The sequence below is a fragment of the Microtus ochrogaster genome, unplaced genomic scaffold (genome assembly GCF_000317375.1).
Source record: "Microtus ochrogaster isolate Prairie Vole_2 unplaced genomic scaffold, MicOch1.0 UNK2, whole genome shotgun sequence".
NCBI classification, from domain to species: domain Eukaryota; kingdom Metazoa; phylum Chordata; class Mammalia; order Rodentia; family Cricetidae; genus Microtus; species Microtus ochrogaster.
Window position 1 is genome coordinate 5,194,820 of NW_004949100.1, and position 19,002 is coordinate 5,213,821.

Genomic DNA, 19,002 nt, shown 5'->3' on the forward strand with positions numbered 1-19,002 from the left:
TATATATAATTTTATTTGTGCTTTATCTGATCCAAAATTTTCAGGCATAATTCTTGTGATAGAAAACAAGCAAGATAAGGATTTCTGTGCGGCAGCTCTCCCTTCCCCACTCTTTTGTTATTTAGTAATAAAACCCTGCTTCTAAAGCAAACTGCCATCTTAACAAAATTCAGCAACATTCCTGTATATGTTTCTTCTGCATCAGGAACAAACAATTAGTAACAAATGAAAGAGATCATTACATCAAGTGCCCTTTCAGATCACCCCAATTAAAACTTTAGTTTAGCTGTATTTTAATTCTAAGATACCAAATTCTAATTTTCTGCTCTGATTGCTCTTGTTGACTTATCTTTGAAAGATGTACTGTCTGTGCAATGCCTAGAGATTATTTAGCAAGATGCCAATGTTGGCACCACTTAATGTGTTGATTGGTTGTATTATCAGTAGCTGTGTAAAATAAATTACTATTAAACTATTATTGTCCTTGGGTGACAAAACATAATATTTTGGGGTTCTTAAATATGGAACAATCATTAAGAACAAACATGTTGAATAATGTTAAGATCTGACTCTAAACTGTGTCATTTTATTATTAATAACAGTTTGTAAATGATGAAGTTGCTGGAAGAATTGACATTTACTCTCTCCTTTTGTTGCAGTTATTGGTAATGTAGTTAATGATGTTGAATTGCATATTCCTGCTGATTATGTCTGAAAAACATTAACGTTAGCATCTGCTATATAGACTTAAACTTAAAATTTAGACTTAAATCGATGCACACTGCTAAGATACCAGTGTGAACAAAGGTCCCAACTAGAACAAGAGATACATATGCATAAGTATGTTATTGGCAGTGACATACAACAATAAATAAAATGAATACAGAACATCCATTTAAATTTAGCGCAGCCAGGGGCTGGGTAAAAGAAACAACAAGAACTGTCCACAGCATCATGAAGACTTCTTTTAGCTGTAAGTCACAATACTCCCATATTTGTGTAACGTCTGTTAATTTTCCATGTATGCGGTGTGCAAAAGATCACAGCAATTATGTGGTAGTGCTCAGAAGGACTTTATCTGCACAGTGCCATGACAACATTTTGGATTACAGTTAAGAGGCAAAAGTTTCAATCACCATTTTTTGGGTTTTTTTCCCCCTCTAAGGTGGTTTCAGATCTCACAACACTGATGTTGGGTAATCTCTCTAAAGAAATACAGTTGATGTTTATTCTGAGCACAGCCATGGTTAAAAAAAAAAAGACAATGGTTTATTGTGTTCATGCTCAGATTTGTTTTCAATGAAGCATGATGTCTCTAATCACACACAAATTCTTATCAGCTGAAATATTTTTTTTTTTTATTTTTTCCAGAGGATAAGCCTCCTCATAAGATTGCAGAGACAGGTGCCTCTGCATGAAACTATCATTGCTGTTATCATCACACTTAGCTGAGTTTAGAATCCTAGGTATAGTTTAGTATTTTGCTCCTTAGTGTTTTTTTTTTTTAACAAACTTTTATGGGAACAAAAAGAAAACACCCAAGTCACATTATATAATAGCAATCAAGAATAGAGCATGCGATATAATAACAATATATGCAATAAAAAACCTATGTGTGTTTTGAATCCAACGTGATTTTCTAGATAATTTTAAATTTTATGCCAGTAATACAAATAAGCAAAAAGCTCATTTCTTTCACAGTGTCTGAAAAGTAGAGTAAAACATTTGGCAGGGACATTGTGATGCAGGTTTGAGGATGGGCAGGGAGAGGTTTTAGTCTCAATACTGAGGCAGATTCTGTCTCTCTGTATTTCCTCTCAAACAAATGAAAACTCCCTCTCAAATGCCATAGTTGAATTATTTTTACTTATTACACCATACTCAACAAGGTATTTTCCTTTTGTATTTTTTACTATCTCTTTTAGGTTTTCTTACATTTTTTAACTTATGATTTAGTTGCAATATTTTTAGCAAGACAGAAATATTGAACGTAAGGCCCTGAATATTCTAGGTGTGCTGACTTTCTACTGCTGAACCAATGCCACTTTACTTCGTACACAAATCACAATGATCCCACCTTCTATTACATATCCCCTATTGTAAGATCTTTCAGGATAGTTTCATGCATAATTAACACTATCTGTTCATATTTTATAATCAGTGAGTCCGACCACCCCTACGCTTTGTGTACTTGTTTTTGTAGCTTCTTTTTAAAATTTATTTTCTTACTTTTAGATCTGTTATAACCAAATCTTCTCCTCCCTCTACTCTTCCTAGCAACCCCACCCCACCTCATCCACTCATCCGTGACTGTTTGTTTTCAGTTTTAGGCGGACATAGGATTTCTCTGTATAGCCCTGGCTGTTCTGGAACTCACTATGTAGACCAGAATATCCTTGACGCCAGAGATCTGTCTGCAAATTCACCAAATATGTTTTTTTTCTTTCAACTTTTACTTATTGATTTACTTTTATTCTACTATTTGTAAGCCACGAATGTCCTTACCCACTGAGTTGCCTAACTAGAATCAGTTCTATTCATTTTACAGTGAATTTGCTCTTTTGCTGTATATACTGGCTCTAGGATAAACACAAACAAGTGTGATGCTGCCAGTTCTGAAAGCTATTGTTTTTTTGTGATTTAGGATGTAAGAACCAGTTGCAACTAGTGAGTAGAACCCTGTTTTGAATGTAGTCTATTGGGTAAATGAATATTAATTGCAACAAATTATTTTCAAAGTAACCATATATTTTTAAACTGACTACATGAGTATGCTACAGTTTTCACAGAGAAAGCAGAGAACCCAAATATACATACTTATAATTGCAGGTGAAATCAATGTAGGCAGATTATAATTATCTAAATTAAAATTTAGACAGCAAACACATTTGTACTCTATGGCTAATAAGCCAGGGTCATGACTATTTAAGCAGTCTATAAGATTTCTTAGATATAATCATAACTCAATAAATGTGGAAATAATAAGATTTAACATCTATGGCATTTTACAAACTATTGTGAAATCACCAAAAATTCAGTATATTTATGATTATCAATATGTATTTGTATACATATATCTCTAAGGGACTCAGTTATTTTCTTAATCTTAGTCTCTTTTAAGTATACATATGTGCATGCATGTGTATTAAAGGAAATGTTTAATATTCATAGTTACATAACACCTATGTTTACACATATATGCATATGTATAAAATTGATGTAAACAAGTATAAATCTTAAAGTTGAATTTTTTATTGATGGTCTAACTTTATTAGAACCAGATTCCAATCAATAAGACCTTAAAATCAATAATTTAATTTGCTTTGCTTATCAATGTACCATTAACTCTTCTAAGATATACCCTTGGTGTATATATTTGGGAAGGAGACCAGATCTAGAGTAGGTTAAATAAATAGAAAACTTGTCTAAAATATGGACATTTCCTTTTCTTTTTTCTTTCTAAAAGAAATACTTAGTTTGTAATGATGGGGATATCATGCCTAGTCTAAGTACTCCAAGCAGAGAGATGATGTAATACTCCCAAACTGTCAATATTTGACACAGAACTATGAATGTCAGCCCAGTTTTCAGGCCCAGTGTACAACCATTCTTTCTTCTGCTGAGTGAGTGGATTTCTAGTAAAAAAAAAAATAGAAATAAAAATAAAAAAACTAGAGTATTTTTATGTGGAAATTCAAGTCAAAATACCATTAGTCTGATTATAAATTTCTAAGACAATTTTATATGGAATTTTACGTAGAATAATATGAGCCTTTCTAATTTCTTATTTTTATTAGTTCCTTGAGAATTTTGGATGTGTTTTAATCATATCCACCTCCTTTCCTCACTCTTCCCAGACCTACTCGTTTCTATACACACCCAACTTTATCTTTCCTCATTTTCTATCTCTGTTTCTCTGTTTCCCTCTCCTTTTGTTTCGCTTCGTGTCTCTGTGTCTCTCTCTTTCTGTCTATCTGTCCCCATCTCCTCATCAATCACGTCACGTGCTTATATACTCTTGGATATGCGTTCTTAACTGGGTCATCATGCACTTAGCAGGGTTGTACCGTTTATTCCTGGATCTACTAACAGAGATAGTTCTTCAGTGAGGAGGAGACTCTGCACCCACTTCTCTTTCTATGCTGAGATTTTTGTTTGCCTTGAGCTTGAATAGATTGTGAGCACATTGTCTAGTCCGCTGTGAATTCATATGTGTAGCCTCACTACCTTGGTTTGAAAACACTGTTTCCCGGCAGTCATCAGTTATCTCTGGCCCTTACCACCTCTGAGCTCCTTTTCCACAAAGGTCCCTAAGACTTGATGGGAAGAGATATGATACAGATATCTCAATTAGGGCTGAGCCTTTGATAAACTCTTAATCTCTTACACACAGACCAGTTGTGCTATTCCCCTGCTTTTCAAAAGCATTTTCCGCAACAAGAGTGAAATTCACTATGATCTGTACCTTGCAATATATGTAAAATTTGGGGGGAAAACTCTTATGTTTACTTTTGGCTGTAATCTGGTCAGGATTGAAATGAGACTGGAGTGACGACTTATTTCAGTTAGTAAAATACAAAACATTAATGTTGAATACAGTTCTAGCAATTCTAATTACGTTTGTATTTAAAAAGCCGTATTAATAGATGAAAAGATATGTTACATTAAAGACCTCCTGTTATATCCTTGGAGAGGTAAATAAAATTAATTACATTTCAGCTAGGGCAAAGTTTAATATGGTAGGAAATGTGTTTAGAAAATATAAGTGAGGACAGAGTGCTAGGCCAATAGCATCTGTATCCATGTCTCCTTCTGGCTCCTCCTGAGAAGTAGAAGGAAATGTTCCATCTGGTGCCCACATGATCCCCCCATGCATGGCAGGACAACTATGCTTTCTTCTATCCCAAACACTTTTATTATCTTGGCTCCCTGCACTATGTTATTGTTAACTCTAAGTATTTTTGATTCATAATGTACTGTACGTAAGATATACATCCTGAGGGACACATAGGAAATCTGCAGAAAGTTTTCTATGGCTTTTTGAAGTCTATTCTTTGAAGAGTCCCTACTTGCTGAAAGAAACTTATTTATGAAAAAAGAAATTCTTTTGGATTCTTCTTTATTAGACATATTTAAAATGACTAAACATATCATTTCCTCACTGGAAAGCCAGCAGTTTAAAAATATCTAAATATTTATTAGAACTTGCATGCTGTCATTTGATAAACCAGACAAATTTACACACTTAAATTGGTCCCATTATTTGGCAGTAAAAAGAACATTTAGGGGGGAGTGTTTTTCATAAATGCTTACACCAGTTTTGTTTATTTTTAATATGGTGAAATACAAATTATTTGTTGAGCATTTCTACAACAATTTGGTTAGTGTAGTAAAGTTAAAAGGTAATTTTCTGGAGAAACGTCTAATCCTCTGGATCAGCCAATATCACGAGATAATTATTGGAAATGGGTTTCTTTTAGAAAAGCAGTTCACCTGTGTGTGCTCCGTGCTCCTTCCTTGCAGAGTGAAAAAGAGTCATACCTGTATGTTAGTGAGAAGGGTCTCTATGGAAGATAGGCCATCAGGAAACAAGAAGGGAGATGGGAAGCCTGGAGGTAGTGGTTGCCCATGCCCAGTTAGAGAAAGTTTGTCGATGCTGTCTCTTGCGGTTGGTGTAGAAAGCGGGGTCTCATCTGTATGTGATTGAAACAAAAATATAGAACAAGTTACGCTTGTCTGTTTTTATTAGACCTCAGTAATGGCTTCCCTAGTGGTTTCCAGAACATTTATTGCAAATTGGTTCCTGCTATCAGGAGAAAATGCTTTCTGCTGAATTTTCTTTAATGAAAAAGCTGTGGAGATACAACAAGATAACATTAATGAGTAACTTTATAAGCCTTTTAAATGCAGTCTCTAATGAGACTGAGTTTACAGTGCCATAGAATCTTTTTAAAACAAATATTATCTCATATATAGTTGTGATAATATATTCAGGCTGACTTTATGGGCACCTTCCCAATTATCTCATTTTAGTTTGTTCTGTTTGGATTGACAATAGAGTATTTCTAAAGCTTTCTATAAGAGAAATGTTTTGTATATCAGTATGTTTCTTTCTCAATTAACCCTTCCTTTATATTGATGGTTCATTCAAATGTAGTCTTAATAAGCTTAACAAAGAATCTACAAGTGAAATCCCCCCCTTTTTTTTCCTTGTCTTTCATTTTTTTTTCTTTTCCTTTTGTAACATCTAAAGGGAAAGACTAGAATCCGAGGACATTGTTTCTAAGTTGCAATTAAAATAATCACTCTCATTAGCAAAAAATCTAATTTTAAATACTTAAACATCTAAAGCTTTCACACATAAAAAGGGAAGTGAAGAAAAAACATTAAAAATGTAACTTCCATCACAGCCTTATGGAAATCATATTACCCCTTTCAGGTAAGTTATTATTTATTTCATTGATTCTACACTCTTCAACAGTTAATCCACTTAATGTCCGAAACACAAGCACTCTTTCCTTTCATTGTAAAAAGTTTTCATTTAACTACTTACTCTTTAAACATTTGCATACTTTTCAATGAAATGGAAGCAAGTTGTGGCTTATTCACAGATAATGTTACTCAGGCTAGTACTCTCTATTTTATAAATATTTTTCATATTTCACCCCAGGAAATTTCATCAGTACAATGTATTTGATTACTTCTTATAGTATCTCTCAGTTCTACAAGTGGCTAAAATTTTCAGCATACTTGAATTTTGTTTCTAATTTGACTCCACTGTTCTCAGTCATTCCTTTATTTTAAAATAGAACACTTAAACACACACACATTTTTCAGTCATGCCTGTCTAGTGTGGAAATAATATGGAAAGCGCCACGCCTATAGTCACTAATGTCAGAACCTGCTAAATCGTATCCCTCACCTTCCCCATTTTTAGTCAATGAAGTAAACAGGAAGGAAAGGTGGGGAGAGAGGTAAGAGACAAACAAAAGATGTTCTATTCACTATCCTCCTGTCACACTCTGCTGTAATTTCTCCTTCCACGGCCTCTGTGAAATCGCTGACGGATGAGTTCAAGCAGCATGTACTAGAAGAAACAGGAAGCAACTAAGCCAGGACTCATAATGCTGTATTTTATCACAGCTTTCACGTGGGGTGGAGAAACGCTTCAGGGCTCAGGTAGGGCTGCAGCAGGGCTAATATGAGCAAGGTAATTTTGGACACCATTTACCACGCTGTCATAAATTACTTCTCTAGACCAAGCCTGCTACTGTTTTCTCATAAGAGCACTGGAAAGGCACTTGTTAAACATCTACGTGCATGTGTCATTGTTTAAGAAAGGAGAGCAATATTTTTTGATCTGTATCACCTTAGCTGTCACATGGTAAAGAAAATACACCTTAATAGATCATGGAGATAATAATTGCTTGTCTTTTGAATAAAGGGATAGAACCTAATGACCATCTGAGCATGCATTCACCTTAGCATCTGTGATTTCGTAATTTTGAAAGACTCTGCAAAAAAAAAAAATGAGAGCCAAATGTATTTATGAACACATTTGAGCATATTTTTGATCACTAAATAATTATTTGTTTTAACTTCAGTGCATTGATGGTTGACTATGCTTGGCAGGTGAGAAACAAATCATTAAATCACTACCATGCCTACATTCATACACTGTTAATTGTTGAAATAATGCACACAATAATAGCGGTGGAAAAAATGTACCAGGGTAAAAGCATTGTAAAACTGATGTAGACCAGAGTGACCGATTCCAGGTGATAACTAACTAATTCCTGTAGCTGGTAAAGCACTTTACCTCCTATTGTTATTTCATTAGCCACTGCTCATCTAGGCAATGATTAACACTCTTCTGTGTGTATGTGCAAGCATGTGTGTGCATATGTATTCTTTTCTTATTGCATCTAACATCATGTATGAGAACAGACCATCATTTGCTATAAATCTGGGTCACAACAACTTAAAATGAAAAGAAAAGGAAATTCACAGAAATGTTAACTACAACCTCCCATTTTATTAAGAAAAAGAAAGCTAAAAGATCAAATAAATGAAAAAATATTTATTTGGACCTCAGTATGCTCTTTTCTAAGAAGACACTGTCACCTCTCAGCAATCAACAACATAAAAGTCTACTTTATTTCCTCCTGCATGGATTCTAAAACTGAGCTTTAATCATATTTGCTTTTTAAATGAAGTGACTTTGATATCCTTGAAATATTCTTGGAATATTAAGGCAAAATTTTGAGACCAGACAGTGTCAGAGTCTGGGCATTACACAATCTCCATGGACTTCAAAGTGTGAAGGAAGAAGCAGCACACACTCAAAGATCTGATTTCCACCTAATTTTTGCAAAGGGTTTGAGAAACTGTCTTCTGAAGACAATTATTTAGTCAGATTTGGGGATTTTTGTATTGTGCCATATAACATCAGGTTTTAGTATCTGATTATCACTGAACAGAAATTGGCAGAGTTGTGCAAGGAACTCCAATTTATTCCCAGAGTGACTTAAATGGTGATCACCAAATACATGGCCATATTGTAATGCTATTTTATGAAAGGGGATTGTTTCATAGATTTATAACACAAAGTTAACATGAGGTTATTCCAGTGTAAAATGAGACCAAAGTTCTCATGGATTGTATTCTCATGAGAAAAAGGCAGATGGATATTTGTAAACACACACACAAGACACACAAACACACACAGCGACAGCAAGGGGGGAGAGAGAGAGAGAGAGAGAGAGAGAGAGAGAGAGAGAGAGAGAGAGAGAGAGAGAGAGAGAGAGAGACTGTAAAAGGGAGGCGATGTGACCAGAGGCAGGAACTAAAACACTGCAGTCACAGTTAGGTACTCAACACATGCCAGATGAAACCAGCATGCTAGTTACCTATTAAGTTGTTATATTTAAATTCTAAAAAGAAGTTATTAACTTTTCAGCATTATTCTACTTTAATTTAGTTGCAAGGAACTGTAGCAATTCCTGAAGGAAAATGGAATGGCACATGCTACAGTTTAATAAGTAATTTCATCTTAATGCCCACAAAAATTACTGATTGAAATCTGAATAATTACACAGTAAATATGCTGACAATTTCCCCATTATTTAATCAAGATCATAGACATTTAAAGTACAAATGGAAAAGACAAAACATTTCAGTTGCATAACAAAGGATGAGGACATCGTATTTTAGTCTTCCTTATCACCTGAACTCAGGATGCTACTAGCACATTGAGTCACTTTTTACTAAGCCACCATCAGGAAGATTGATGTCTCTGAAAGACAAGTCTCTTTCCTCTTCAATCTTATCACACAGAACAATTTAGCAGGATATCCTAAGGAACAATGTTGTTTAAAAAAAATAATGGTTCCCTACTTTTAAAATGTTTTCTTTCCTGCTAATAAAATCTAACGCAGTTGTTATTTTCATAACCATTCCCTTTGGGTTTGAATTACACATTCTCTCTTGTGTGTGTGTGTGTGTGTGTGTGTGTGTGTCTGTGTGTATGTGTGTCTGTGTGCACGTTGCTCTGTAATGTCTTTTATTATTACAACTAAACTGCTCTTTCCGAGCTAAAGAAAGGATGTTTGAATGAAAACTATTACTAAAATGGCAAAGTAGGTGGGGGAAAAGGGCTGAAAAGTATTCTACAAAATACAGCACTTTCCATTTATAAGTGAATAAATTTTTATAAAAATATAAACTTTTCTAGGCTGTTTTAGTAAATTTCTATCAGAAGCCAAAGTATTCAATAGAAGTCTTACTGACCTAAAACAGGAGCATGTTTAACCTAAAAATTAACATTAGTGCTTAGAAAAAGAATTAAAAATCATACGCAGACATGTCATCTAAACAGGATAGATGAGAAGAGTCTGTCAGATTCCTCAGGTGCTGGCGTTAGAAGAGGTTGTCTGCTGTCCAATGTTAGTGCTGTGCTGGGAACTGAAGGAGTTGAGCAGGGTCCTCCATAAAAGCAGAATGCTCTTAACCACTACGTCATCTCTCCAGTCACATACAACAGATTTTCTAAATAAAAGATATTTCAGGTCTATATATGATACAGCTAACTTTAAATAAAGAGAAATCATTGTTAAACTTAGTGAATTCTGATCCCAGTGATACTTATTCTATTAAATGCTGTAGTGATAAAACTATCTTATATCATTTGAAAAACATTTGGCTAATTTGTAATAAGGATTAACTAAACTCAAAGGATTATACTATAATCCAATTAGATTATATATGGAAAAATGCTTTATAGAATAAAAAACCAGTGTACATGTGAAAAATAAAATCCATAAGTTTTCTTTGATAGTCATTTTTCTTTAATGTGGCATTGAAAAGCTCTATCTTTTTATCATTTGCTTGTGGTGGCTATCTTCTGCCTCTGTAATAAGCCATTGATAATGATGCATTATGTTGACAGTTTTCATTGGCATAGCCTGAGGACAGCACAAAAACATCAGAAAACTTCTTGAATATATTCCAATCAGGATTAGAACTTGGGAGTTCAAATTATGGATAACAAAAATTAAAAAGGTGGTCTCAGTGAGGGGCATGGGTGGTAAAGTGCATCATTTGTACAAAAACCTGAGTCTGATCCGCAGAACCTAACTAAAATTTGGATATGTTAGAACCTGCTTGCAATTCTACTGCTGGGGAGCCAGAGACAAGAGGACTCTAGGTCCCAGGGACTGGTAGCCCAGTCTACATATTGAGTTGTAGGTCAGGACAGTAAAAGACCCTGTCTCAAAATTAAGTTAGACAGTAACTGAGGAATTAGACCCAAGTTTAACTTGTAGAGTCAACATCCATAAACACAGATTTGCACCTGAACACATGAGCACACATATTATATATACACCATACACACAAATAAATGTAAAAAACGAGATAATATATAATGGGCTTATAGAGGTGGCAGAGGTATGTTAAAACCTACGTCAGGCATGCAGTTTTCTCCAGTGTAACAAAGAATAAATTTATGGCTCATTTATTCTGTGAAACTACCATCCCCACAGGTGGGTCTTCACGTCTAGGTAGATTTGTTTTGCACTGCTTCTGAAATATACCTTTATGGGTCACTCCTTGGACAAGGAGAGAATATTCGCATTGTCTCAGTCGACCCGTACAGACAAGTTCCTTTTAATTTCTGAATTTAATTTCACTTATTTCTGAAATAAGGGAATGAAGAAAAGAGCAGCAAATCGGGAAGAATACCCAGTGAAGGAGCAAGAAGTGTCCACTTGTCTTGTGGTCACACTGCATCCGTTGTGGTAAAATTAAAACACCTTATGTTGGAAAGTTACACTGTCTGTTAAAGGACAATTTCACAGATACAGTCTTGCTCTAAAAGGGATCACTAAGAAGATGATTTTTTAAAAAAAAAAAATAACGTAGAATCAAAGTATAATCTCAATAAGGTTGTTTGACAAAATACTAATCCAAATGACACTGTATTTACTTAGATAAAGAAGAGATTATTTGGGATGACATGAATTGAGACAGGATAGAAGAAGGAAATAAAAATCTCCATGGTAAGAACTAAGCAGTAAACTTTTGTTGAAGGCTATGTGGCAGGAGGGTTAGAGGTCATCTAACAAGACCACCCAGGGGTCAGAATTCTGGGTCTCAAATAACCTGAAGATATTATATTTTAATGGAATTTTAACTGGAAAGCATATTTCCAAACATTGTTCTTAAAAGAAAAAAAATGACTTTCTCTCTGTTCTGTATGTATATCTCTGTGACTTATATACAAAAGAAGCATTAAAGTCAAGCTGTACACTCACCAGTATTTTTTTTTTTTTTGTTTTTTTCGAGACAGGGTTTCACCAGTATTTTAAAGCTTGACTTTGAGAACAAATTCAGGAACAAAAATTAATGTTGGAAAGTAGATACTTGTGTCTGCAATCCTTCTTGTCTCTGCAATGAGGGGTTTGAAAAATTAAGCATCCACACACTGATTGACCTTCCAAACATGTGGCATTGCTTCCTCCCCTGCTTGCTTCGTAAGCAGTGAGTTGTGAAGGCTTATGAAAGAGCGAGCAGAGGTTTTGCAGAAAAGTTCCCATTTAATCGACCTTTCTGTCGTTTCCATGACCCCCATAGGCTTACCCTGACTGCTGATACTGCAAGTGAACATGGAGAAGCACTTATTGAAGTCTGCACAATGGACCCAGTTCTGTTTCCTCGCCTAACGCTTTGTATATCTGCACAGTTGGGCCATTAAGGGTTCTAAGACCACAGGGGAAACAATCATAACATTTGTTTTGAGATGACCGACTCAGGACATGGACACCAGGCTTTATATAGAAACTGTTTTTGTTTTATTAAGGGACTGTTTGCCTGGTAGTGATAACATCATTAAAAATAAATGAAAGGGGGCTGGTAAAATGCTTCCCCAAAGCAGAAACCTAATTAAAGGTGATGTGCCTTCTACGTGGCTTTTTTTTTTTTAAACCAGGGTGCAGAAATAGAACAAGGTTACTTCTTTCTCATTTTATACGGCCCAGAGAAGACCTCACAGTAAAACATCACTTCGGATCTAATTTTCTACTTCTGTGTACCTTAATAATCTATTTTGCAGTCCGTGCTTGCCCATGGAAACTGAACTAGTAATCTGTTACTACAGACAGCTTCTTCATGGCTTGCTACATAAGGAGCATATCTGGTTCTAAATGAAACTGGCTTGCCTTTGCAAACAGGTTGTATGGGCTGTGGTAGGTACATATAAACACGCTCTAGCTCTGAAGAACCACTTGGGCAAGCCTGAGATAACAATCAAAGCAATTTTCTAAATCATACTTCATAATTCCAGAAAGAACAGCAACAACAAAAGAAGACGCACGCTTTCATTTTGGGGGGTGGAGCCACTCTCATTTCGCGCAGGGTGGAAAGCAGGAAACTGCAATCCCTTGATAACTCTGCTTTATTGTGCCTTGACCTTGTCCAATTCACCAAGATTTACATCTGCCAGAAGTGAGTTTCTATGCTGCGCTCTGAGAATGTGTGATGAGGACAGAGGAGGGGCTGTCACGTGAGTCCGAGGTTTTTATTTTTTTCAAAATGAATGTGGCCTTAAAAGTGAAGAGAAAATCTAGACGGTGTTGCAGAGTTTCATGGTCTGTCATCCTATCCCCTTCTCATCAGCTCTGCTCATTTCTGCGTCTTCAAGTACAAGGTGAATCCTGTTCCAAGTGAATGAAACAGGACCCCTCAGAAAAATGTTCCCTGAAATAAAAAAGTTGCTCTGAGGAGTTCTATTTAAACTCGGATTTTCCCATGGATCTTTCATTGAAAAGCGGTGGTGGCACACGCCCTTAATCCCAGCACTTGGGAGGCAGAGGCAGGTGGATCTCTACGAGTTTGAAGCCAGACTGGTCTGCAAAGTGAATGCCATGACAGGTTCCAAAGCTACAGAGAAACCTTATCTTGGAAAAGAAAAGGAAGGGAAAAAAAAAAAAAGAAACAAAAAGAAATTATCAGAGAATTATAGGATGCGGGAGATAAAAATAAATCCCTGCAACTAATTCTACACTCTTTAGATAAAATGTTCCCCTTAAAGGACTGTTCCAATTTTTTTTTCAAGTGCAAACTTACACATGTGTACTTAGTTTTCATTAGAGGTGTGTTGCCAGAGAATAGGAAGTTTAAGGAAAGAAGCTTTGAATAACAAAAAGAATATGTATAATATGAAAATAGATTCACACATACGTTATATATAAATTTTTGAAAAATTCATAAAATACAGGATGGCATTTTAGAACTGATATTGACCATGTATTTGTGACCTGAATAAATATGTCCCTATCTTTGAAAAGCATACACAAAATATATAGTTAGTTAAATAATTAAAAGAAAGATTCATAGTGTTCGTGAATTGCTTCATATTTCTTAAGGAAGAGGAGAAATTGGGTGGAAAATAATGGAATAACATTAACACTGACATGATTATTGTGAAGGCTAAACAACATAACGGTGTAGAATACTTATTATCTTATTCCAATTTTATGACTATTTTAAATTTCTGCTAATAAACTGTAAACAGATAATAGATGCTACTCAGTATACATTTTCCTAATTCATTTTATTTCAAAGATGGATAGGAAGAGCATCATCATATTCAAACCACTAATCCACATTGACACCTCCTACGTCCAAAACAACATTGCACCACTTGACTTCCTAAGTCTCACCACGGTCATGAAATGGGTGTTTCTTTTGTTATGCTCATCCTACACATAAGTAGTAGGTAGACGTAAAAAGAAATTAATTATTTTGTGATGTAATTCAGCTATAAAAATAGCATAAGAAACTTGGGGTCCTGGATTTCATGAGTTCATGTTCTTAACTCTGGACCAAAATACAAATTACCTACATTAAAAAAAATGCTTTAGCTACAAACATGCTTGTATCATACATTAATATATATATATACATATATATGCACAAAGGATTTAGATAATAGCAGAAAGAAAATGTAAACTTTTTTTTTTTTTGGATTTTTTCGAGACAGGGTTTCTCTGTGGTTTTGGAGCCTGTCCTGGAACTAGCTCTTGTAGACCAGGCTGGCCTCGAACTCACAGAGATCCGCCTGCCTCTGCCTCCCGAGTGCTGGGATTAAAGGCGTGTGCCACCACAGCCCAGCTCTTACTTAAACTCAGTTTATCCTAAACAACCAAGATTCCTTGATATTGACTTCTGTCACTTACACATGATCCTTCTTTCTTTAAGCAAGTTTATTTTTCCTAGTAGTGATACTTTAGCCTCTCATGGTAAAAATCATTGCAGTTCAACCATGATAGGCATCTTACAGAAACACTAACAGAAAGTAGCTTAAGAAGATGAAGTCATTAAACAGTTCTAGCAAGTGCCAACTGTACCCAACAGACCTTTATCTCTCTTGGGAGGAAGATTTTTGCCATAAAGGTATCACTTTTAAAGTGGTGCATACTTAAGAAATGAGGAAAAAGTTAATGTTGATGCAATAGACTTCAGAAAGGCAGGAGCATGTCTTTCCCTTTCATCAGCTTCAATTAAAATCTGGGGATTTTAACAATATGTCTTCTGAGATTTGTTCTGATTTGTGTCTACTGAATTTACTTTTTCTGTGTTCCTTGCTATGTATTTGCCTTCTTCCTCCTATGGGAACTAACTGCACTTGGCTTTTTAAATCACTCTCTTAATTTCAGAGTCCTTTTCTTCCCTGACTGTCCCCAAATTGCTCAATCCTAATACTAAGGGTTCTCAAGGTTTTCGGTCACTACTCTATCATGATCCCAGTAGACTCCTAGAATGCTGTAAGCTAGACATCATTATCTTGATCTAAAATAATTAATTTATGCAAGTCAACTTATTTATTTTCTAAGTATTATGATCAAATACAAAGCCACAAGTAGATAAATATGTTCCTTCATTTTTACCTCCCAACGCAAACTATCTTGAGACAAGAATACATAATAATATGAAACCAGGTAAATGCACCCCAGCCTCCCTGTTGTGAAACAGTTTCCATTTATAACAAGCAATTACTAGTCTATCATTCCTGCCCTATTTCAAATGATCAAAGATTTGGCAATCATTGTCAAAGAAATTCAGTTGTATGTTTATTTCAGTATTTTTAGTATAAAAATCTATGAACTTTAAGTTTCTTGGTCATTGTACGACCGCAAGGCATGATTTGTATTATATTTTATTACTTATTTTACAAATATATCACATGATTTTTATTTCCCAAATTACTTCATGCATTAAATCTCTACCCTTATATGAATTATGATCATGTTTAAGTGAGCAAGGTTTATAACTTAACTTCCATAGCTCTACATGATAAGGTACATGTATTGTAGCTGCCTTGGTGAGAAACAGGTGTGTGCTTTCAGTTTCTTTTCCAGAATTGCATATTTGGCATATAAAATCAACTTCTTTTTGTAACATATCTCAAATTCTCTTAATAAGTCCATATATTTATAACCACCATATACAGAAAAGAGACAATCATGCATAAACATATAAGATTGTGTTCATCCATCTGAAAATCCAGCTGGTTGCTTTGGATAATGGTTGATGGGCAGTGGTAGAATGTCCATGCAAAGTTTGGTAAGCATCCTGTCAGGGATATTATAGAAACCATCCCCTGTAAATTGATAGGAGGTTAAATTGAGTAACCTTTACGTTCCATTCACCTAGTGAGATTTTATGATTTTTTTCCTTTAAAAATAACTGCTTTATAACACTGTCATATAAAAATGCAAAGGAGAGCACTAATTTTTAAGATTTAGGGAAATATAAAAGTTAAGAGTGTATGTTTATGTCATTGTCAGCATTCTTCCCTGGGTGAGAAGGGGATTCTCAAACAGCACAGCTGCTATTTTGCAACTCTCAGAGCATAAAAACATAATGCATATTCTTGAGCTTCTACTAAGTTTAAGTTTTTTAAAAATTAACTTTCAGTTCATAACCATGTATTGTCTACAGCACAGAGAAAGAATAATCCTGTTTTCAGTTGTATAAAACTGTGCTTTTTTGTCAGTTGTACAAAACTGTGCTTCCTAGTTTTAAATTGGATATGCTTATGAATAGTAGATCTGTTGATTAAAATATGTAAAAATTAATGCAGAGTTTAGAAATTTTCTTCATTTAGTCAATTTGACAATAAAAGTTATTTCTTTATCTAAACACCATCATGATAGTTTATTATAAATAAGCAATATTGCTATTATTTCACACATCAGATTAGCTTTCCTTACACATTCTCTCTTAATACACTATGATTCAAAAATACAAATGCAGATAGAAGCTGAACAATTACTTTTAGTTTCTTTCATCTATAAGTTGTATTTTACTCTACATGCTTTATGATAACTACATTATAAACATCATATAAATAAAAAGCTGGTTCCAGAATGAATTTTACAATGACGCAAGAAATTAAGATCATTAAAAAACCATAGCTTTTCTTAAATTTAAACAATTAAACCAAAGCTTCAGGTTTTATTTCTGCTCTCTGGTGATAAACATGAGAAACTCATGTTGCCCACTGATGTTATTTTCCCTTAAAAAAAATAGAGCTTCATATAACAATAGCTTCAAAATGTCAAGAAATACATACGGAAGTGCTACTTCCTTCACTACCACAATTATTTTCACAACTTGAATATACTCACAAATGTAATCAGTGACTTTACATACAGCCAAATTAACCCTGAAATGCAGACTAGATAAAAACCCAGGATTCTAAAAAGTTTGTAACAAGTTGAAAATACGATACACGGCAGTCAACAGGTTCCAAAGAGGAGCAATATAGAAGATCATTTAATAGTCTGAGCTTGGAGGAATTAAAAATATAAAGTTAGAGAAAAGAGTAGGATACAAGTCAATGGTGTGACTGAGGCCTTAATATTTGGTGAGATGAAATAACTTTGGTGAGAAAATTATATGATTTGAAATGTTTTCTGTCACTGTGGCTCCCACAACACACATGTTGAAGTTAGTGTGCCTCCCAGGGAGATACTGGAATAATGTCAAACCCTTAAAATACATGGGTAAGTAGAAAGACATTAGCTCATTAGAATACATACAATTTATATTAATTTTATGTACAATTATATAAAATATATTCATTAATTTATTCTATATATAATATACAGTAATATACTAATTTATTATATATCATTGAATATACAATGGCATACACACACATAAACACGCAAAATGAAATAGAAGGAAAAGAAGAAAAAGAGAAAATATTGTGGAGATCAGTAGGAATGAGGGACACAGGTAGGGATGGGGAGGAATAAAAAGAAACAGAAGATTGCTAGGATTTCGTATATGAAAATCTAGAAATGCCATTAATACATTCTCCCTCACTTGTCTTAATATACATAAAATTTAGCTTGCCAGCAATCATTGAAAACTGAGGTAGGGGAAAAAGTGACCAGAATATATTGTATGAAAAAAAAAGTGTTTTCAATTAAAAAAAAAAAAGAAATCTTAAACATTAAAAAAAAAACTTTATATTACTTCTACTGATTCAGATCTGCTATAGTCTTGGGTTCTGCTAATAGTCCTTGGATTTCAGCCTGGTCCCTGAAATTATAACTGAAGTTCATTGTAAGCCAAAAATTGCCTGGTTCAGGGCTCAATACCCACATAGCACAGGGCTGTGGTTCCTACATTTCCAATCCCGGTTGCCGCACAGTTTGAGGCACCGAGGCAGGATACAGTTCTTTCTGTTTAGGTATCCTCCTATGCATTCAGATACCAATTCTCCATTTCTTTCTTTACCTGCCATTTCTGGCCTTCATTTAATATCCATGTGAAGGAACCTACCCTTTGCAAACCCTACTTTTCATAGCTTCAACACAGGCTAGTGTGATTCACATCTTATTCATCAGAACTATTGAATCATTAATTTGGAAAAATAACATATGTTCTCATGACTTATAAAATCTATAGCAAAAAAAATCACGAAAATGTTAAAACATAATGGAAAAGAAAGTCCTAGTGTCCATTTATAGAGACAGAAGATAAGACAACACAAACAGAAACGATCAAAGTGAAGAGTGCCAAGAGCCATCTGTGGAATTTGAAAAAGGATGCAGAACTCATCAGGAAACATAAATACTGGGTCTTATAAATCAATAAAATATAAAGATTGTATTAATTTTTAGGTTAATTTTCTTGGATCCAAGAAAACAACTAAATCCATTAAAGGAGGTCAAATCCTTATTAGCAAAGCAAACTTCTGAATGTGAATGAATTAGTTTTTCTTTGACAAAATAGGTCAGAGCAAAATTCAGAGCTGAACAGAGAGCTTATTGCAAAGCAAGCACAAAAACTTGAGTTCGGTCCCCAAATATCTCTCTCTGTCTCTCTGTCTCTCTCTCTGTCTCTCTGTCTCTGTCTCTGTCTCTGTCTCTCTCTCTCTCTCTCTCTCTCTCTCTCTCTCACACACACACACACACACACACACACACA

At 34.7% G+C, this 19,002-nt stretch overlaps 1 protein-coding gene across 1 annotated transcript in view; it reads right to left on the minus strand.

The window, feature by feature from the left end:
• Dach1 (dachshund family transcription factor 1) overlaps positions 1 to 19,002 on the minus strand; it is a 362,276-nt gene that overhangs the window by 43,944 nt on the left and 299,330 nt on the right. Inside the window, exon 8 of the mRNA XM_026788386.1 lies at positions 5,542 to 5,693. Within this exon, the coding sequence (XP_026644187.1) occupies positions 5,542 to 5,693 (152 nt within the window). The remainder of the gene's footprint in view (positions 1 to 5,541; positions 5,694 to 19,002) is intronic.